Source organism: Pristis pectinata, chromosome 3 (assembly GCF_009764475.1).
Source record: "Pristis pectinata isolate sPriPec2 chromosome 3, sPriPec2.1.pri, whole genome shotgun sequence".
NCBI classification, from domain to species: Eukaryota; Metazoa; Chordata; class Chondrichthyes; order Rhinopristiformes; family Pristidae; genus Pristis; species Pristis pectinata.
The window spans coordinates 60,263,039-60,278,932 of NC_067407.1; the positions used below are offsets into that span (position 1 = coordinate 60,263,039).

General features: G+C 41.0%; 1 protein-coding gene across 4 annotated transcripts in view; it reads left to right on the top strand.

The window, feature by feature from the left end:
• The window catches only part of astn1 (astrotactin 1), a 1,815,355-nt gene that overhangs the window by 742,885 nt on the left and 1,056,576 nt on the right, over positions 1 to 15,894 (top strand). For all 4 annotated transcript variants that reach the window (XM_052011000.1, XM_052011002.1, XM_052011001.1 and 1 more), the window contains exon 6: positions 2,378 to 2,524. In XM_052011000.1, the coding sequence (XP_051866960.1) occupies positions 2,378 to 2,524 (147 nt within the window). The remainder of the gene's footprint in view (positions 1 to 2,377; positions 2,525 to 15,894) is intronic.

A 15,894-nucleotide genomic window follows, 5' to 3' on the forward strand; every position in this document is an offset into this window, starting at 1 on the left:
CTTCAGAATGTCTTGTTGGCACTTTGACATTAAGCAAACAGATTGATTGTTTTATTCTTGATTTGGTGCTGATTGAAAATGTAATGTTTGCCTAACATTGTGTTTAATGTTCCTCATCTGAGTAACTGGCATATTCTGGGATGCTCTCACTGTGAGATACTTAAGAGTTTACTGCAAGGTGATCACATGTGCTCTGAATATAAATTGTCACACCTCCATGACTAATTGATAAAATTTCAGTTTCCTCCCAAATCCCACATTTGAAAAGTAAAACACGCTTGTGACGTATTCCTTGGAGAGGTTATCATTTCATTTTCTTGGTTACATCTTGCTGTAGTGTTCTTAAGTTCTGATGCTTTATATATCATTAGCTGAGCGTGAATTGCATGAACTAATGTTAACTGAATGACTAACATACATTCTGAAACCAAAGGCATCACTAAATTGGTCCGAAGGTTATGTATTGTTTATGATTGCCTTCTCATTTGTTGTTTTCCACACACACACACACACACACACACACACACACACACACACACACACACACACACACACACACACAGAGAAAATGTAATAATCAGGTCTTTATTGAGATCCATGCTGAGGTTGAGAGCTTCAAGTTCCCAGGTGTAAATGTCACCAACAATTTGTGCTAATCAAGCCACCTGATCAAGAAAGCACACCAATGCCTCTACTTTCTCAGAAGGCCAAGGATATTTGGCATGCCCCTCAATGACTCTCAACAATTTCTACAGATGCATCACAGAAAACATCCTGTCTGGATGCATCACAGCTTGGTATGGCAACTGCCCTGCCCAAGGCTGTAAAAACTGCAGAGAGTTGTGAATGCAGACAGTCCATCATACAAACCAACCATCTTTTTATACTTCCCAATGCCTCAGAAAAGCAGCCAACAAAATCAAGAACCCTTCCACCCCCATCATTCTCCCTTCTTACCTCTCCCTTTGGGCAGAAGGTACAAAAGCTTGAGAGCACATACCATCAGGCTCAAGGACAGCTTCTATCCTGCTGTTATCAGACTCTTAACCAGACCTTTCATATGCTAAAGGTTGAAATCTTGATCTCCCAATCTACCTTATCATGACCCTTAAACTTTATTTATCTCCTGTACTTCCTCTGTAACTGTAACACAATATTCTGCATTTTTTTTTCGTTTTTCTACCTCAATGTACTTATGTATGGCATGATCTGACTGGATGGCATGCAAACAAGAGTTTTTCACTGTATCTCAGTACATGTGACAACGATAAACTAATAATAATACCGGTAATAGTGCTACAATACAGGATTTCACCCATATTGATGTGCTAGCTTTCATTTCTACATTCCATGCATACAAATGAACAATAGTAAAATAATGATGCATGGAATTGACAGAAATGAACCCAGTAAAATCCAATGTCCTTCTGATCCCTTGGCCATGTATTTCTATAGTTATACTGCTCTCATGCTCTCTTATCATCATCTATAGCTCCTCCATTTTTTTATTACCTTGGTTATCATCTCACCAGCTTATTTCTAATAGTATTATGACTTCCACACATTTGGCTTAAATCTCCAAACAGTTAACTTAAAATCCATGGTCATCTGAAAGGTCATTTAACTCAGCACATGCAGTGTCCATGGACTGCCAGGACTTTGAGCTACTCAAGTAGTACAAATTCTTCTTCCTCGAGTTGGTATTGCTAAAGCATTGTTTTTGCCATTGCGAAGTCGTACAGAGGAGCTTCTCAAATGAGCATTCACTTACCTTTGCCTGGTTAATGTCAATACTTGTAATGGAGCAACAGAAAACAAACTGTCACATTTAGCCTACCTCATCAATGAGGCTTCAGTGTCTTGTTCAATACATATTGTTCACTTTTGAATGCACCATTTCCTTGAGAGCATTGGGGAAATATGGAAAGAGCATGGACATGGTAGTAAGTGTTTATTTTCTGTTGAACAATGCTTGGATTCATTGGAAAATTTCAGTGGAGCACAATCAAATTTGCCAGCTGGTTATTTATTCTTCCTATTTCACCCTGGGGAAGGGGTGGGATGAACTGACACTTTCCAGGAGGGTCACCAGATAGCAACTGAAGGAGCCTCTAGTAGTTTTTTCCTAGGCTTTGCACTTACTGGTAAGGTCCTCCAAACCAGTAAGGGCTGTAGATAAGAAAACAGATTGATTTAGAGCTTTATGTATGAATCTCTCCGTCACTTTCATTCACATACTCATGTGTGGAAATTTGCATTGCTTGCTACCATACTGCACCACAGGAAAACTCATCCCTTGTCTTTCTAATATTAGAAAATAATGGAAGTTTGGATTGTATCAAGAACTAACATTTTTTGTGTGTCTTCTTGCTTACAGGTTCTCCTCGCAGCCCCATCAATAAAACTACCCTTACACTGATAAGTGTGATAGGATGTGTAATTGGGTTGGTTTATGGCTCCCATCTGACCTGTCCTTTGTCTGTCAAAGTTGTTCTTCACGTCCCTGAGCATCTTATTGCTGATGGTGAGTACAGCAGATCAATTGTTGGTGCACAGCATTAGCGGATGATGAGCAAAGCAGATCTATTACTGCTGAATTGGTTACCTCAGCAATATTTATCAATTGGAGAAGAGAACATTGTTGAGGGGGGTGGGGAGGGGATTGAATATGGTTATTTTAAAGTAATAACATTAATTGGAGCTGCAAACATTTGTACTTGGAATAGAAAATGAGTGCCTGCTTAGTCTAAGGTTATTAACTAAAAGTATTTCAGAACCACAGTAAATAAAACAGCAAATTAATTTGTCAAACTGATTGTGAAATAAAAGGAATCAGCATCCTTTTATGGCACCTGCATTCATTACATGTTGCAAAAACCACCGGAAAGTCATTGATAACAAATCCACACAGGTAGTAACTTCCCAACAATGTGAGGCTGAATTCATTGCCTTTCTATATATATCAATGATAAATACCCAAGCACTGAATGAGATTTGGCACTGCATGTAGATGAGATCCTGAGATCTGCAGATAGTGAGGGCCATCAGGGAGCATTGAAAATGTACTCTAGAGGTTTAAAAGCACCAAGTGTAGATTTCAGGATCAGAGGCGGTTGGGGAGGGAGGAGGGATTCATGAGGTGCAGACCTTAATTCCAGGAGATCTGGTGGGGGTCTTTTATAAAATCTTTCAGGATCTGGGTGCCTCTGGTAATTACCCATCCTTAATTACCCTTGAGATGATGGTGATAAGGTATTTTCTTGAACTGCTGCAATTGTTCTGGTGAAGGTGCTCCCATAATACCGTTGGGGACAGAGTTCCAGGATTTAGATCCAGTAATGATGAATGAATGGCAGTGTATTTCCAAATCAGGATGGTGTGTGATATGGGGGGGGGGGGGGTGGGGGGGTACAGTTTGAGGTATTTCAATGTGCCTACTGCCCTTGTTCTTCTTGGTGGTAGAAATCGCAGATTTGAAAGGTACTGTTAGAGTATCCTGGGCAGGGAACTCCAATGCATTTCGTAGATGGTACACTATGTGCCAGTGGTGGAATGAATGTATGCTAAGGGTGGTGGAAGGTGTACTCATTATGTGGGCAGCTTTATCCTGGATGGTGTTGAGCTCCTTGAGTGTTTTTGGAGTTGTGTGCATCCAGGCAAGTGGAAAGTATTCCATTGCACTCCTGACTTGTGCCTTGTAGATGATGGATAGTATTTGGGGTGCCAGGAGGAGAGTTACTCACCACAGAATACCCAGCCTCTGACCTGCTCTTGAAGCAACACTATTTATGTGACTTGTCCGGCTGAGGTTTTGATCAGTGGTGATACTGTGGGATACAGTTAAGGTAATGTCATGGAACATCAAGGATAGTGGTAAAACTCTGTTGTGTTGGCAATGGTCAATGCATGGCAGTTTGGTGGTGTTAATGTTACTTGTTATTTACTAGCCTATGCTTGAATATGGCACGTAGGTATGGACTTCATCATTAGAAAGGTGTAGCATCTCACAGAACCAGGTAGCATTGGAGACCAGCAGATTGGAGACTAGGTTCCTGGTGCTTCTTTTAGAATAACTGAGCAACAATTTTCCATTGCTAACCATCTCATGAAATCTCTTTTATTAGCTGAAAGAATTCTCCCTTTATTAGTGCCTTAAATCATATAAATGCAAATTTTTGTTTCTCTAATAAGGAGACAGAAATTTGAGGTTCTACAATTACTCAATACTCTCTGGCATAACCTATCATAAACTCAAATTTTCATTAGCAATCAGATTTATAACAGGAAGTAATTAAAAGTTTGTAGTTATGTAGTTTCCAAGTTATTCTATGTTAAATAAAAATCAAATAAAACTGTTAAATAAATAAAAATAAAAATAAAATAAAAATAAATGTTAAATGTTAAATTAAAAAAATGTTAAATAAAAAAAGTGTCAAAAGTAGCTTGGAAGGGATATTTAATTTTACTGAATATATATTCACCAAAACAATGATCTGGCTTTGAAAAAGCAATTTTCTATATGCACTATTTTTCTAATCAACAAAAAATACTTGCAATAAAGCAGCTGCAGTTCTTCCATGATGCAAGTGAGAGCCTTCCTTTCATTGCATTCCCCTTTATATCCTACACCACCCACAGCTATGTAATCTCTTATGAGTAGCATAGAACCCAGAATCAATAGGGGAAAAAATGCTGGAAAATTCCTCTTTGAATCCCTCAGGTGACTGAGATTAACCTGTGAGATCACACAGATGTAGCGAGTACACAGATATAACATACCAGCTATCAATATATTCCAGAGCCTTTGCTCTGTAGATGAAGAAGAAATGCTTAACAATTTATTGCTACATTTAGATAATTTAAACACATGTCCTCTGGTCCTTTCCGATCTGTTTACTTGCTGTGGTCTCTCAGTAAACATCATTCTTTGACTGATGGGAGTTCTCAGACATTGCTGTTAATGTATTGATATGAAAACTCATCATGTTCCTGAAAGGGGTTCTTTGATATCTAAAACTTCCAGTGTCCTTCAAGGTCTTTGGAGAAACGCTACAATCAGATACTCACCAGTTTTCTGCCTTCCAACTCCTATAAGTGAACTGACAGTATATCAGTGCACTCTACAATCAAATGTTGTGTGAGGAAAATATCCAACTGATATGCGCGGCCAGGGAAGTCCTCTATGCAAGAGCAAGCTCTTTAATCTTTTTCGAAGACTTTTTAAGGCAATAAGGATCAGTAGTGCGATCTGATAATCTTCCACCTCACTATCAACCATTGTCTTAACCCTTCACTGATGCCCCTTACTTTGTTCTCCACGCCATTCTTCCCTACTGGCCTTCACTGGCTGCACGCAACAACAGCTTGATGCTCCTGATGCAGGGTTTCAACCCCAAATGTTGACAATTCCTTTTCTCTCACAGATGCTGGTTGACCTGCTGAGTTCCTCCAGTAGATTATTTGTTGCTCCAGGTTCCAGTACCTGCATTCTCTTGTGTCTCGATGCTCTGATACAGGGTACCGACGTGATGCAAGGAAGCATCTGTTTGACACCTGGGGCTTGCAGGAAACACGTTATTGACTCCTGAAAGTTAAAATTGTTTGCGCATCCCCATACCTGCTCCCTTTACTGTTGCCACACTGGGCTACAAGCAGCAATACCTCAGATCAACACTGAGATTGCTCCCTTCCTGAGTTGTCTCTGGTTGAAAAAAACAACTTGCAGTGATTCTATAGTATGGTGTTACGTGAGACTTCTTGTCCAGGAAGGGGAAAGGTATACACTTATTGGGAAAGATTTTCTACTGCTTGCATCACAACCTGATGGTAGAGCACACAGCATGATTTGTTAGGACAGAGGCTAGATAACATTATTGTTTGCTGTTGTCCAAAGACAAAATAGAAACTGGATATGTTAAAATCACTGATTTCGTTTTCCTTCTCAGTAGCACTTTGTTTTCAATTACCCAAAAGGTTGAGAGTGAAACTGTCAAATAATTTATTTGCAAAAAAAATCTGCCACTACTTGTTAAAGCCTCGGTAATAAGTTGCCAGACAAAGATATTCTCCACTGGGATAAATCAAAACAACAATTAGAAATTGGCTCTCGGACTCAGCTGGAATCACTTAAAGGCTGAAGCAGCGGAAATCTCTCAGAGGGTTGTTCAGCATGGATTTTCTTGCAATTAACTTATTTGCTGTTCCCTTTGGAAGATGCTGATCAGAAAGCATGGACTTCAGTGGATGGGAAGCACCCATCCCACTAATTGCCATTATGACTTTAAAGAATATACTTTGCCAACCTTTCAAATGAACAGTAAACTGCAAAATCTCAACATAGGGCTTAGCTTGGACGAACATTCTCCAGAACGAAATTAGTAATTGATTGGGTGGCAGAGCAGTTAAGTTATTGGCCTGGTAATCCAGAGGCCTGGAACTAACAATCCAGAGACTTGACAATTTAAAATTCAGATCAATAGCCTTAAATTTATCATAACATTGATTAATATCTGTAGCAATGGTCACAAAAAATCTACCAGTTTGTTGTAAAAACCCATTTGGTTCACAAATGTCTTTCAGAGAAGGAGATTTGCCTTCTTGTGTGTGCGTGCGTGAGTGCGTGCGTGTGTGCGTGTGTGTGTGTCTGTGTCTGTGTGTGTGTGTCTGTCTGTGTGAGACTCCAGAACCAACTCATGGTTGATTCTTAAATGCCCTAGCAACTCACTCACCACCACCTTCTCAGGGGGCAAAAAAGGGCGTCAATAAATGTTGGCTTTCCTAATAACACTTCAGATCTTCAAGATATTTGAATAAATAATTACAAGTAAAAGATACTCAAGAAAGTCAAAAAAAATTCAGCATATACTGTACTCCTTAAAACAATGTGGAGTGTTGTGTGCTTTTCTAATACCTGGAGTGTTGTGTGCAGTTCTGTCACCACACTGAACGAAGGATGCGACTGCACTGGAGAGGGTGCAGAGGAAATTCCCCAGGATGTTGCCTGGATTGGAGTATTTCAGTTATAAGGAGAGATTGGCTCGACTGGGTTTGTTTTTCCTGGAGCAGAGGAGGTTGGGGGGGTGAACTGATAAAGGTATATAAAATTATGAGGGGGACAGATAGGATAGATGATAATCTTTTTTTTCCCATCATGGGAAGGCATAAGTTTGTGTGAGGTAGAAGGTTTAGAGGGGATCTGAGGAGGAATTGTTTCACGCTGAAGGTGGTTGGAATCTGGAAAGTATTTTCTGAAGAAGTAGTGGAGGCAGATACTCACATCATTTAAGAAACATCTTAACAAGTACTCGAATCTCCAAAGCATATTTGGCTACGTAAATAATGTTGGAAAATAGGATTTGTGTAGATAGGGACAATGGGCAGTGTGGACATAGTGGGCCGAATGGCCTGTTTCTGGGCTGAATGACTCTCTGTCTCTAACTTGGCTTTGATTCTGGGTCAGACTCAGTTTGGTGCCCAAATTAACCACCAAAGTACCCAGCCACCTACAGTGAGCTGGTCCTGAGGCCTCGTCCCCTGTATCTTTCTAATGACATTTAGACATTTAAAACTGCTCAAGTAGATAATTAATTAAAAATAATAATTAAAAGCACACTATCCTTTTAACAACTCTAAGAGCAAGGGGTTATATGGAACTTTGCAAAAATCTAGTTCAGCCACAGCTTGAATACTATATATTCTAGTTGTGGTCATCACATCATGGTAAAGATGCGATTGAGCTAGAAGTGTGCAGGGGATATACACGAGGATGTTGCAAGAATTTGGAAAGATTGAATAGGCTGGAGTTGTATCCTTTGGAACAGAGGAGGCTGAGGGGAAATGTAATGGGCTATAAAATTATGAGGGGACCCAGACAGAGTAAATAAGGACATCTTTTCTTCAGCAGAAGGGCCAAAAACCAATGGCTTAGATTTAAAATAATTGGTCAAGGGATTAAAGGAGAGGTGAGAAATAAGCATTCACCTAGAGGGTGGTAGGAGGCCAAACCACACTGCCTGAAAGAGTGGTAGATGCAGAACCTCTCATTACATTTAACCGGTACTTTGATGTGTACTCAAAGAGTTGTGACCCGCAGAGCTACAGACCTAGGCCGGAAGGCTCTTTTTTGATCAATACATGCATGATGGCCAAATGGCTCCTTACTTGGTCAAACATTTTCCATGAAATTGAAAATATTTGGAGCGGATAGATGCAATAGACAATGGGAAGGACCCAACTAGCGACTCCTTACGGAACCGTTCATTGCAGCTGAACACGATCTGGCCCAATATACAAGCAAATACTTCAGTTTTATTGCCGTAGATCTATAGCTGTTGCATCTATTGCAACGATCACTGTATCTGTAAGCAGCCGAGGTGATGGTGTGTTTCAGATATAGATAGCATTGTAACCAGTTTTGATGGAAGCACTGAATTTAAAAAGAAATATTGAGTGAATGGACAATTGAATTTCAGCGTAGGGTCAACCTCTTTAGGTGATAAAAGGATAGAATGGGGTCCTTTCTTTGTGATTAAAAATCTAAAACCGGTGGAGATTCAGAGTGACTTCTGGGTTTCTGTACATTGGTCATCAAAATATCAAGGACATGTATGGAAAATAATCAAAAAGGCTTCTGGAATGGTGGCTGCTATATCTGGAGGATGATAATTCAAGGAGGCAGAGGGAATATTGTACCAAGCACACCTGGAGCGCAGTGAGCAGTACTGGGCACCATATTTTCGGCAGGATGTATTTGCCTTGAAGGGAGAGTAGTGTAGACTTATTAGACTGAAACCAGTACTCCAAGAACTACATTACAAGTAGAGATTAGACAAACTTGGGTTATTTTCCCTGGAATTTAGAAGTTTAAGACGTGATTTGATCAAAGATTTCATCGTGTAGGATAATTGATAGGTTAGATAGAGAGAAAACTATTTCCGCTGTTTGGTGAGTGAGGAGTATAACCCAAAAATTGGAGCCAGGTCTTTCAGTGTTGTAAAGAAGCACTTTTGATATGAAGAGTGTTAGTGATTGGACTTACCTGTAACTGGCAGTTGATGCTAGATCATTTGGTAATTTGAAATCTGAGATTGATGGACTTTTGTTAATTGAAGGTCTTCAGGGACATGGATTCAATCAATGGGGATAGGTCTTTCAAGATTCAGCTGCAGCAGGGTGAATAACTCAGGCAGCACAGATTTTCCTGCACATTTTGTCTGGACTTTGATTTGTCACCCTCAGCCAGGACTTGACTAGTTAAACACTTGTTGACCCACATAAAAGAAACAATAGAGAACATAATTGAAGAAGAAATGCAAATAAAAGTTGCAGTGAATACTACTCAAGTGAGTGGGCATCTGGAGAAAGGTACAAGTTATTGGTATTTTGGGAGTTACATTTTGTTTTACGAGAACAGTTGGTGAAACAAAATGGAATCATTTTAACATTTTAATTTCAAATCTGCTGTATTTTCCCTCCCTTCTCCTTTCTTCTTTTCCCTGTTTTCCCAGCATTTTCCACCTGTCTGGTCCCCTGTAGCAGCTTTTGCCCATTCACTGTTGAAACACACTATTGCCTTGTGTCCCAGTATCTTAAAAATATTCCTTTATGTCAACTGACGTTCTTTCATTAAGTAACAACGAATTGCATTTATACAGCACCTCTGGGGAAAAATATCCCAAGATGCTCAATTTGGCAGTGACATCATTTTCTGATTGCTACTTCCCTTTTCTCTGTCATTTTCCCAATCTCACTGCTTAGCTATTGGCTGTCAATTCTAATGAAATCAGCTGGAATTTACAAGCAGCTGGAACATCGATCTGTCTTTATTCAGTAAAGATACTCATTGATTTGTTGTGCAGGCATTTCGTGTTTAATCAGAAATACAACAGCATGCACTCACCCAACAGAAGACAGCTGCGGTCATATTTACTTCTAATTTTTGACATTAACACTACAGGTTCTAAAACCAGAAAAAAATCACCCTCTGATGTTTGGATTCTTAAGAGAAGATATCTTTATTAGTCACATGTACATTGAAACACACAATGAAATGCATCTTCGCATAGAATGTTCTGGGGGCAGCCTGCAAGTGTCGCCATGCTTCCAGCGGCAACATAGCATGCCCACAACTTTCTAGCCCGTACGACTTTGGAATGTGGGAGGAAACCGGAGCACCCGGAGGAAACCCACACAGAAACGGGGAGAACGTACAAACTCCATACAGATAGCGGCGGGAATTGAACTAGGGTCACCAGCGCTGTAATAGCGTTACGCTAACCGCTACGTTGGTCTCTATGACTGATAGCAGCACTAATTCAATTAACACTCAAAAATGTACCTGCCATTTTAAAGGGTTTTTTAAAATTCCTTTTCTGCTCAATTTTGAATTCCATAACCTGTATTTGCAGGACAATTCAATAAGGACGTGGAATTAGATGGGAGCTGTTATCCAATAGGGAAATAATACAGTAACACTCCAGTAATCTGGTGTTTGATTGTTTGGAAAACCCAATGGTTTGGCATCTGGCTCACTGAATTTGATTTCCCACACTGCCTTTAAACACTCCGTGTCCTGGTTTTTGACGCTGCCTTTAAACACTCCCGGGCCCTGTTTTTCACACCCCCTTTAAACACATCAGGACCCTGTTTCCATTGGTCCCATTGTGTTTTCCCACTGCACTGGATAATTTATTATTCAGCTGTGTAACATCTAAGTAAAAGTGAATGAAAAACGTGTTGGGATAATATAACATCCAGTAGTCTGGAAAATCTGCTTGTCTGGCAGTACAGACGGTGCCAGATTATTGGAATTTTACTGTATATCAGTTTTACAATGATGTAAACTGTTAAGTGAGGTCCAGGTTGGGACAGGACAGTTTTAATTTTATGAATACTCATGTAGTATTCATAAATCGAAGTATATGACTGTGCAGATGCATTTCTCAAAGTTGAGCAGGCATCCAACTGTGCTTTTTTTTCATCAGATTGGCTGTGAGACCCCAACTGCTTAGTCTAATAAAAACCTTCCACATCACATTCCTTTAACCAGCAGGAAATATTTTTTTCAAACCAGATAGCCATTTAAATTTAATGTGCATGGAAAAATTGGTCCCCCGTCTTATCAAAAGGAATAAAGTAGTAAAAATTCGATTAAACCACCCATCTGGATAAAGAAACCTGACTTACATTTTAAACACATTCAAAAGTCTTTCAGTCATGCTGCTCGCAGTAAAATGTTCCTTTTTTCCACACATTTGTCTGGCATTGAACAAGGTAAGACATCTCCCACTGTGTGCACATATTGACTCTTTCCTGTGAATGACTGTTTCTAAGTGTTTACATAATATGACTCTGCAGCATTTAACATATTTAAATTGGATGAGTTTATTGCAATGACTTTGATAACTGGTGTGGTGCTTACATATCTTAAAAGGAACACAGGGCAGCTCGCTAATGGGAGTAAGCACGTTGCAGTAATTATAGTGCAAGATCTCCCTTTGACTGTTTTGTTACTCTTTGACCAAGAATTCTCGAGAATATGGAAATAAATGCAAGTGATTATTATCACGCTAGTTTGAATATTTTTTGACTAACATGTGTTAAAGGTGTGGTAAGATATTTCATTCACTCATTGGATGTTGGCATCATTGGCAAAGGCAATAACTTACCCTCATTCAAAAGTATCCTGGAGAACCACCCATGTCATTGCATTGTCATTGCATTGTCATCATTTAACTCTCACGCTGCTGTGAGGTCGGGAGTGCAGGAAATTTGACCCAGCAATGATAAAGTTCTGGCAATATACCTCAAAGCCAGTGTGGTGCATGACTTGAATGGGAACTTGAAGTTGGTGACATTCCCATATATGTGGGGCCCATGTCTCCCAAGAAGGGGGAGGGCTTGGTTTGGAAGATAAATAAATCTTGGCAAGATATTCTACTGTGCCTGGAAGCTGGTCAGACTTTGATCTAGATGGCATTGAGCTTCTTGAGTTATTGAATCTATGCTCATCCATGCAAGTTGAGAATACTTAAAAAACAGTTGGATGGGTACATGGATAAGAAAGGTTTAGAAGGATATGGGCCAAACATGGGCAAATGGTTCTAGCTTGGATGGGCATTTGGTCAGCATGGACAATTGGGCTGAAAGGCCTGTTTTACTCTATCACACAATGACTTATTGTTGAATTGTGCCTCAGAACTGGTGGGAAGGCTGAAGGGAGCCCAGGAGTCATTCTCTGCAGAATGCATAGTCATTGACTTTCTGTTAAGCCATAATAGTTGTTTGGCTGGTCCAACCAGGCTTCTGGACACTGGTGACCCTAGAATATTGATGATGACTTTGTGACGAAAATACAGTTGACTACCAAGTGGTTTGACTCTCTTGTTGGAGTTGTTATTGCTTGGCATTTTTACATTGAGAAACTTGCTTGCGAGTTATCATTCAATGCTTGAATGCTGCATAGTCTGGCTGTTTCCATGAAAATTCAGCATTGTGCAATCATTCGCAAGTATTTCTATTTCTGACTTTATAATAGAAGGAAGGTCATTGGTGAAGCAGTTGAGGGTGGTTGGGTTTTGGACATTGCCCCAAGCAACTTTGGGAGCCATGTCCTGAAACTATGATGACTGATCTTCAACAATCTCAACCACCTTCCTCTTTGTTGGTATGAATTGAGCAGTGTTTTCCTCTGATTTCCATTGATTTACCAGGGCTTCTTGATGCCACATTTGGGCAAATGCTCCTTTATATGAAGGGCAGTCACTCTATTAAAAGAGTTGATCACAAGCATGTAGAGTGAAAAAATTGTGTTGTGTTGCTTGGCACTTTGGGGCAAGACAGAGGGTTGGACAACTAGGTGTGCTAGCTCTATGAAGGGTGAAATGATACCTTACTTGTGTTGTGAATGACTCCGATGAGGTAGATTTGATGAGTATGCACATGGGCATGCATTTCCTGACAGAACAACTGTGTGAGACGCTACAGAGATGAGGACTCCTTCTTCAACGTCTCAGTGCAGCTAACAACATGTTCTTGCCAGGTGGGCATCTTAATGGCATCAAGGAGTAACACTCCTACAGTGCGGTGGATGGTGGATGAGGTTTCAATTCCATGGATGCAGAGTCTATGTACATCAGTGAAAACTCCATCTAGTCCTATCAAACCTATGCTTTATTGGTATTGGTTTATTATTGTCACATGTACTGAGATACAGTGAAAAGATTTTACTCTGCGTGCTATCCAGACAGATCATTCCGTACGTAATTACATTGAGGTTGTAAAAAGAAAACAGGATGCAGAATATAGCGTTGCAGTTACAGAGAAGGTGCAGTGCAGGTGGACAAATAAGGTGCAAGGAATACAATGAGGTCAATTGGGAGTTTAAGAGTTTATCTTTTAGTGTATGAGAGGTCTGATCAAGAGTCAGATAACAGCGGGATCGAAGCTATCTTCGCGTCTGGTGGTTCATGCTCTTGGGCTTTTGTATCTTCTGTCCAATGGGAGGGAGGAGAAGAGAGAATGACCAGGGTGGGAGAGGTCCTTCATTATGTTGGCTGCTTTCCCTAGGCAGCAGGAAGTGTACACAGAGTCAGTGGAGGGGTGGTGTCCCAGCCAGCTGTCCCAGTCCATGATGGACTGGACTGCATTCACAACTCTCTGTAATTTCTTGCGGTCTTGGGCAGAGTAGTTGTCACACCAAGCTGTGATGCATCTGGATAGGATGCTTTCTATGGTGCATCTGTAAAAAATTAGTGAGGGTCATCAGAGACATGCCAAATTTCCTTACTGCTTGCAACCATTAGGGAGGTGATGACTGTCTAGAGTGAGATGGAGGCACTGTAGTCTGGCATGCAGATGCCAATGCCATGGGATGCAATATAACATCTGGGCCCCAACCACTGGCAACAATGCTCTTGCTCATGCATCCCAGCCAGCTGTCCCAAACATCTGCCACCCATTGCAAGTTGGTGCTATTGGCAGATGGGCTATACAGGCCCAGAGCTCCTCACTGTTGACCTTGGGGGTCATGGGCACACCCTGTGAAAGGGAGCTTCTGTGAATCAAGCACTGCCCTACAAACACACAATGGTTCCATGCTACCCAGATGGAATATTCCACTGGGGATATTCAGAATTAGCATTGCACAAGGACGGATGTCAACTGTGAGTACTGTTTGTGTTAAGCATCCCGCAAAAGCCAGTGCAGTAATGTCTTGCAGACAACATCTGCCAACCTCAGTTTCCAGTACTTGGAATTATGGAAATGCCAAGTATAATTGTGTGGGCTGTGCAAGTTATGCAGTTTTACAACATATGCACCATTTATTCACAAAAAAAACAGTGAAATTCACCTGCACAATGTATAGAAACATTGCACAATGCTAAAGAATTCTAGTGCCTGTGAAATTTCAGCAATCTCACAGCGACAACATATGTTATATAGTCAGCTCTCAGGAGCAAGGCTTCGCCTGTGACCGTTGACTCAGAGGTGTGAACACCACCACTGAGCCAAAGCTGACACCTAACTATTTCTACTTTTCCTAGGGTGGTTCAGGAAGGTTTAAACTAGATTGTGAGGGGGAAGGGAACCGGAGGAGTAGGTCAGAGGAAGAAGGGGATGGGGAAAAGTCAGATCTGACAGGTAGAGAGGCTTTGAGGAAGGAGAAGCAGAGTACAGGCGATAAGAGTAGTAAGGTGGATGGGCTAAAATGCATTTACTTAAATACGAGAAGCATCAGGAATAAGGGAGAAGAACTGAGAGCTTGGATAAGTACATGGGACTATGATATTGTGGCTATTACAGAGACATGGCTGACATCAGGGCAGGAATGGATATTGAATATTCCTGGTTTTCAGTGTTTTAAAAGGGATAGGGAGGGGGGGAGAAGAGGAGGAGGGGTGGCGGTACTGGTCAGGGACACTGCTACAGCTGCAGAAAGGGTAGATAATGTAGAAGGATCCTCTCTAGAGTCAATATGGATGGAAGGGAGGAACAAGAAAGGGGCAGTTACCCTCCTGGGAGTATTCTATAGGCCCCACGGTAGCAGTAGGGATACTAAGGAGCAGATTGGGAGGCAGTTTTTAGAAAGATGCAAAAATAACGAGGTTATTATAATGGGAGACTTCAATTTTCCAAATATTGATTGGCACCTACTTAGTGCCAAGGGTTTAGACAGGGCACAGTTTGTTAATTGTGTCCAGGACGGATTCCTGACACAGTATGTTGACAGGCCGACTAGAGGGAATGCCATATTAGATCTAGTTTTAGGTAATGAACCAGGACCGGTGACAGATCTATCGGTGGGTGAGCATTTGGGGGACAGTGACCATTGTTCCATAACCTTTAGAATTGTCATGGACAGGTACAGGAGCAAAGAGGACGGGAAGATATTTAATTGGGGAAAGGCGAATTATGAGGCTATAAGGCGAGAACTTGGGAGTGTAAATTGGGAGGACATTTTTGAAGGGAAATGTACTGTGGAGATGTGGTCAATGTTCAGGGATCTTTTGCAGGATGTTAGGGATAAATTTGTCCCAGTGAGGCAGAGAAGGAATGGTAGGGTGAAGGAACCGTGGGTGACGAGAGAGGTGGAACAACTAGTTAGGAAGAAGAAGGCAGCATACATAAGGTATAAGCAGTAAAGATCGGACAGGGCTGTGAGGAATATAGAGTAGCAAGGAAGGAACCTAAGAAAGGGCTGAGGAAAGCGAGAAGGGGACATGAAAAAGCTTTGGCGAGTAGGGTTAAGGAGAATCCCAAGGCTTTTTTCTGGTACGTAGAGAGCAGAAGGATGGCTAGGGTAAAGGTAGGTCCGATTAAAGACAAAGGTGGGAGGATGTGCCTGGAAGCTGTGGAAGTGGGTGAGGTTCTCAATGAATACTTCTCTTCAGTGTT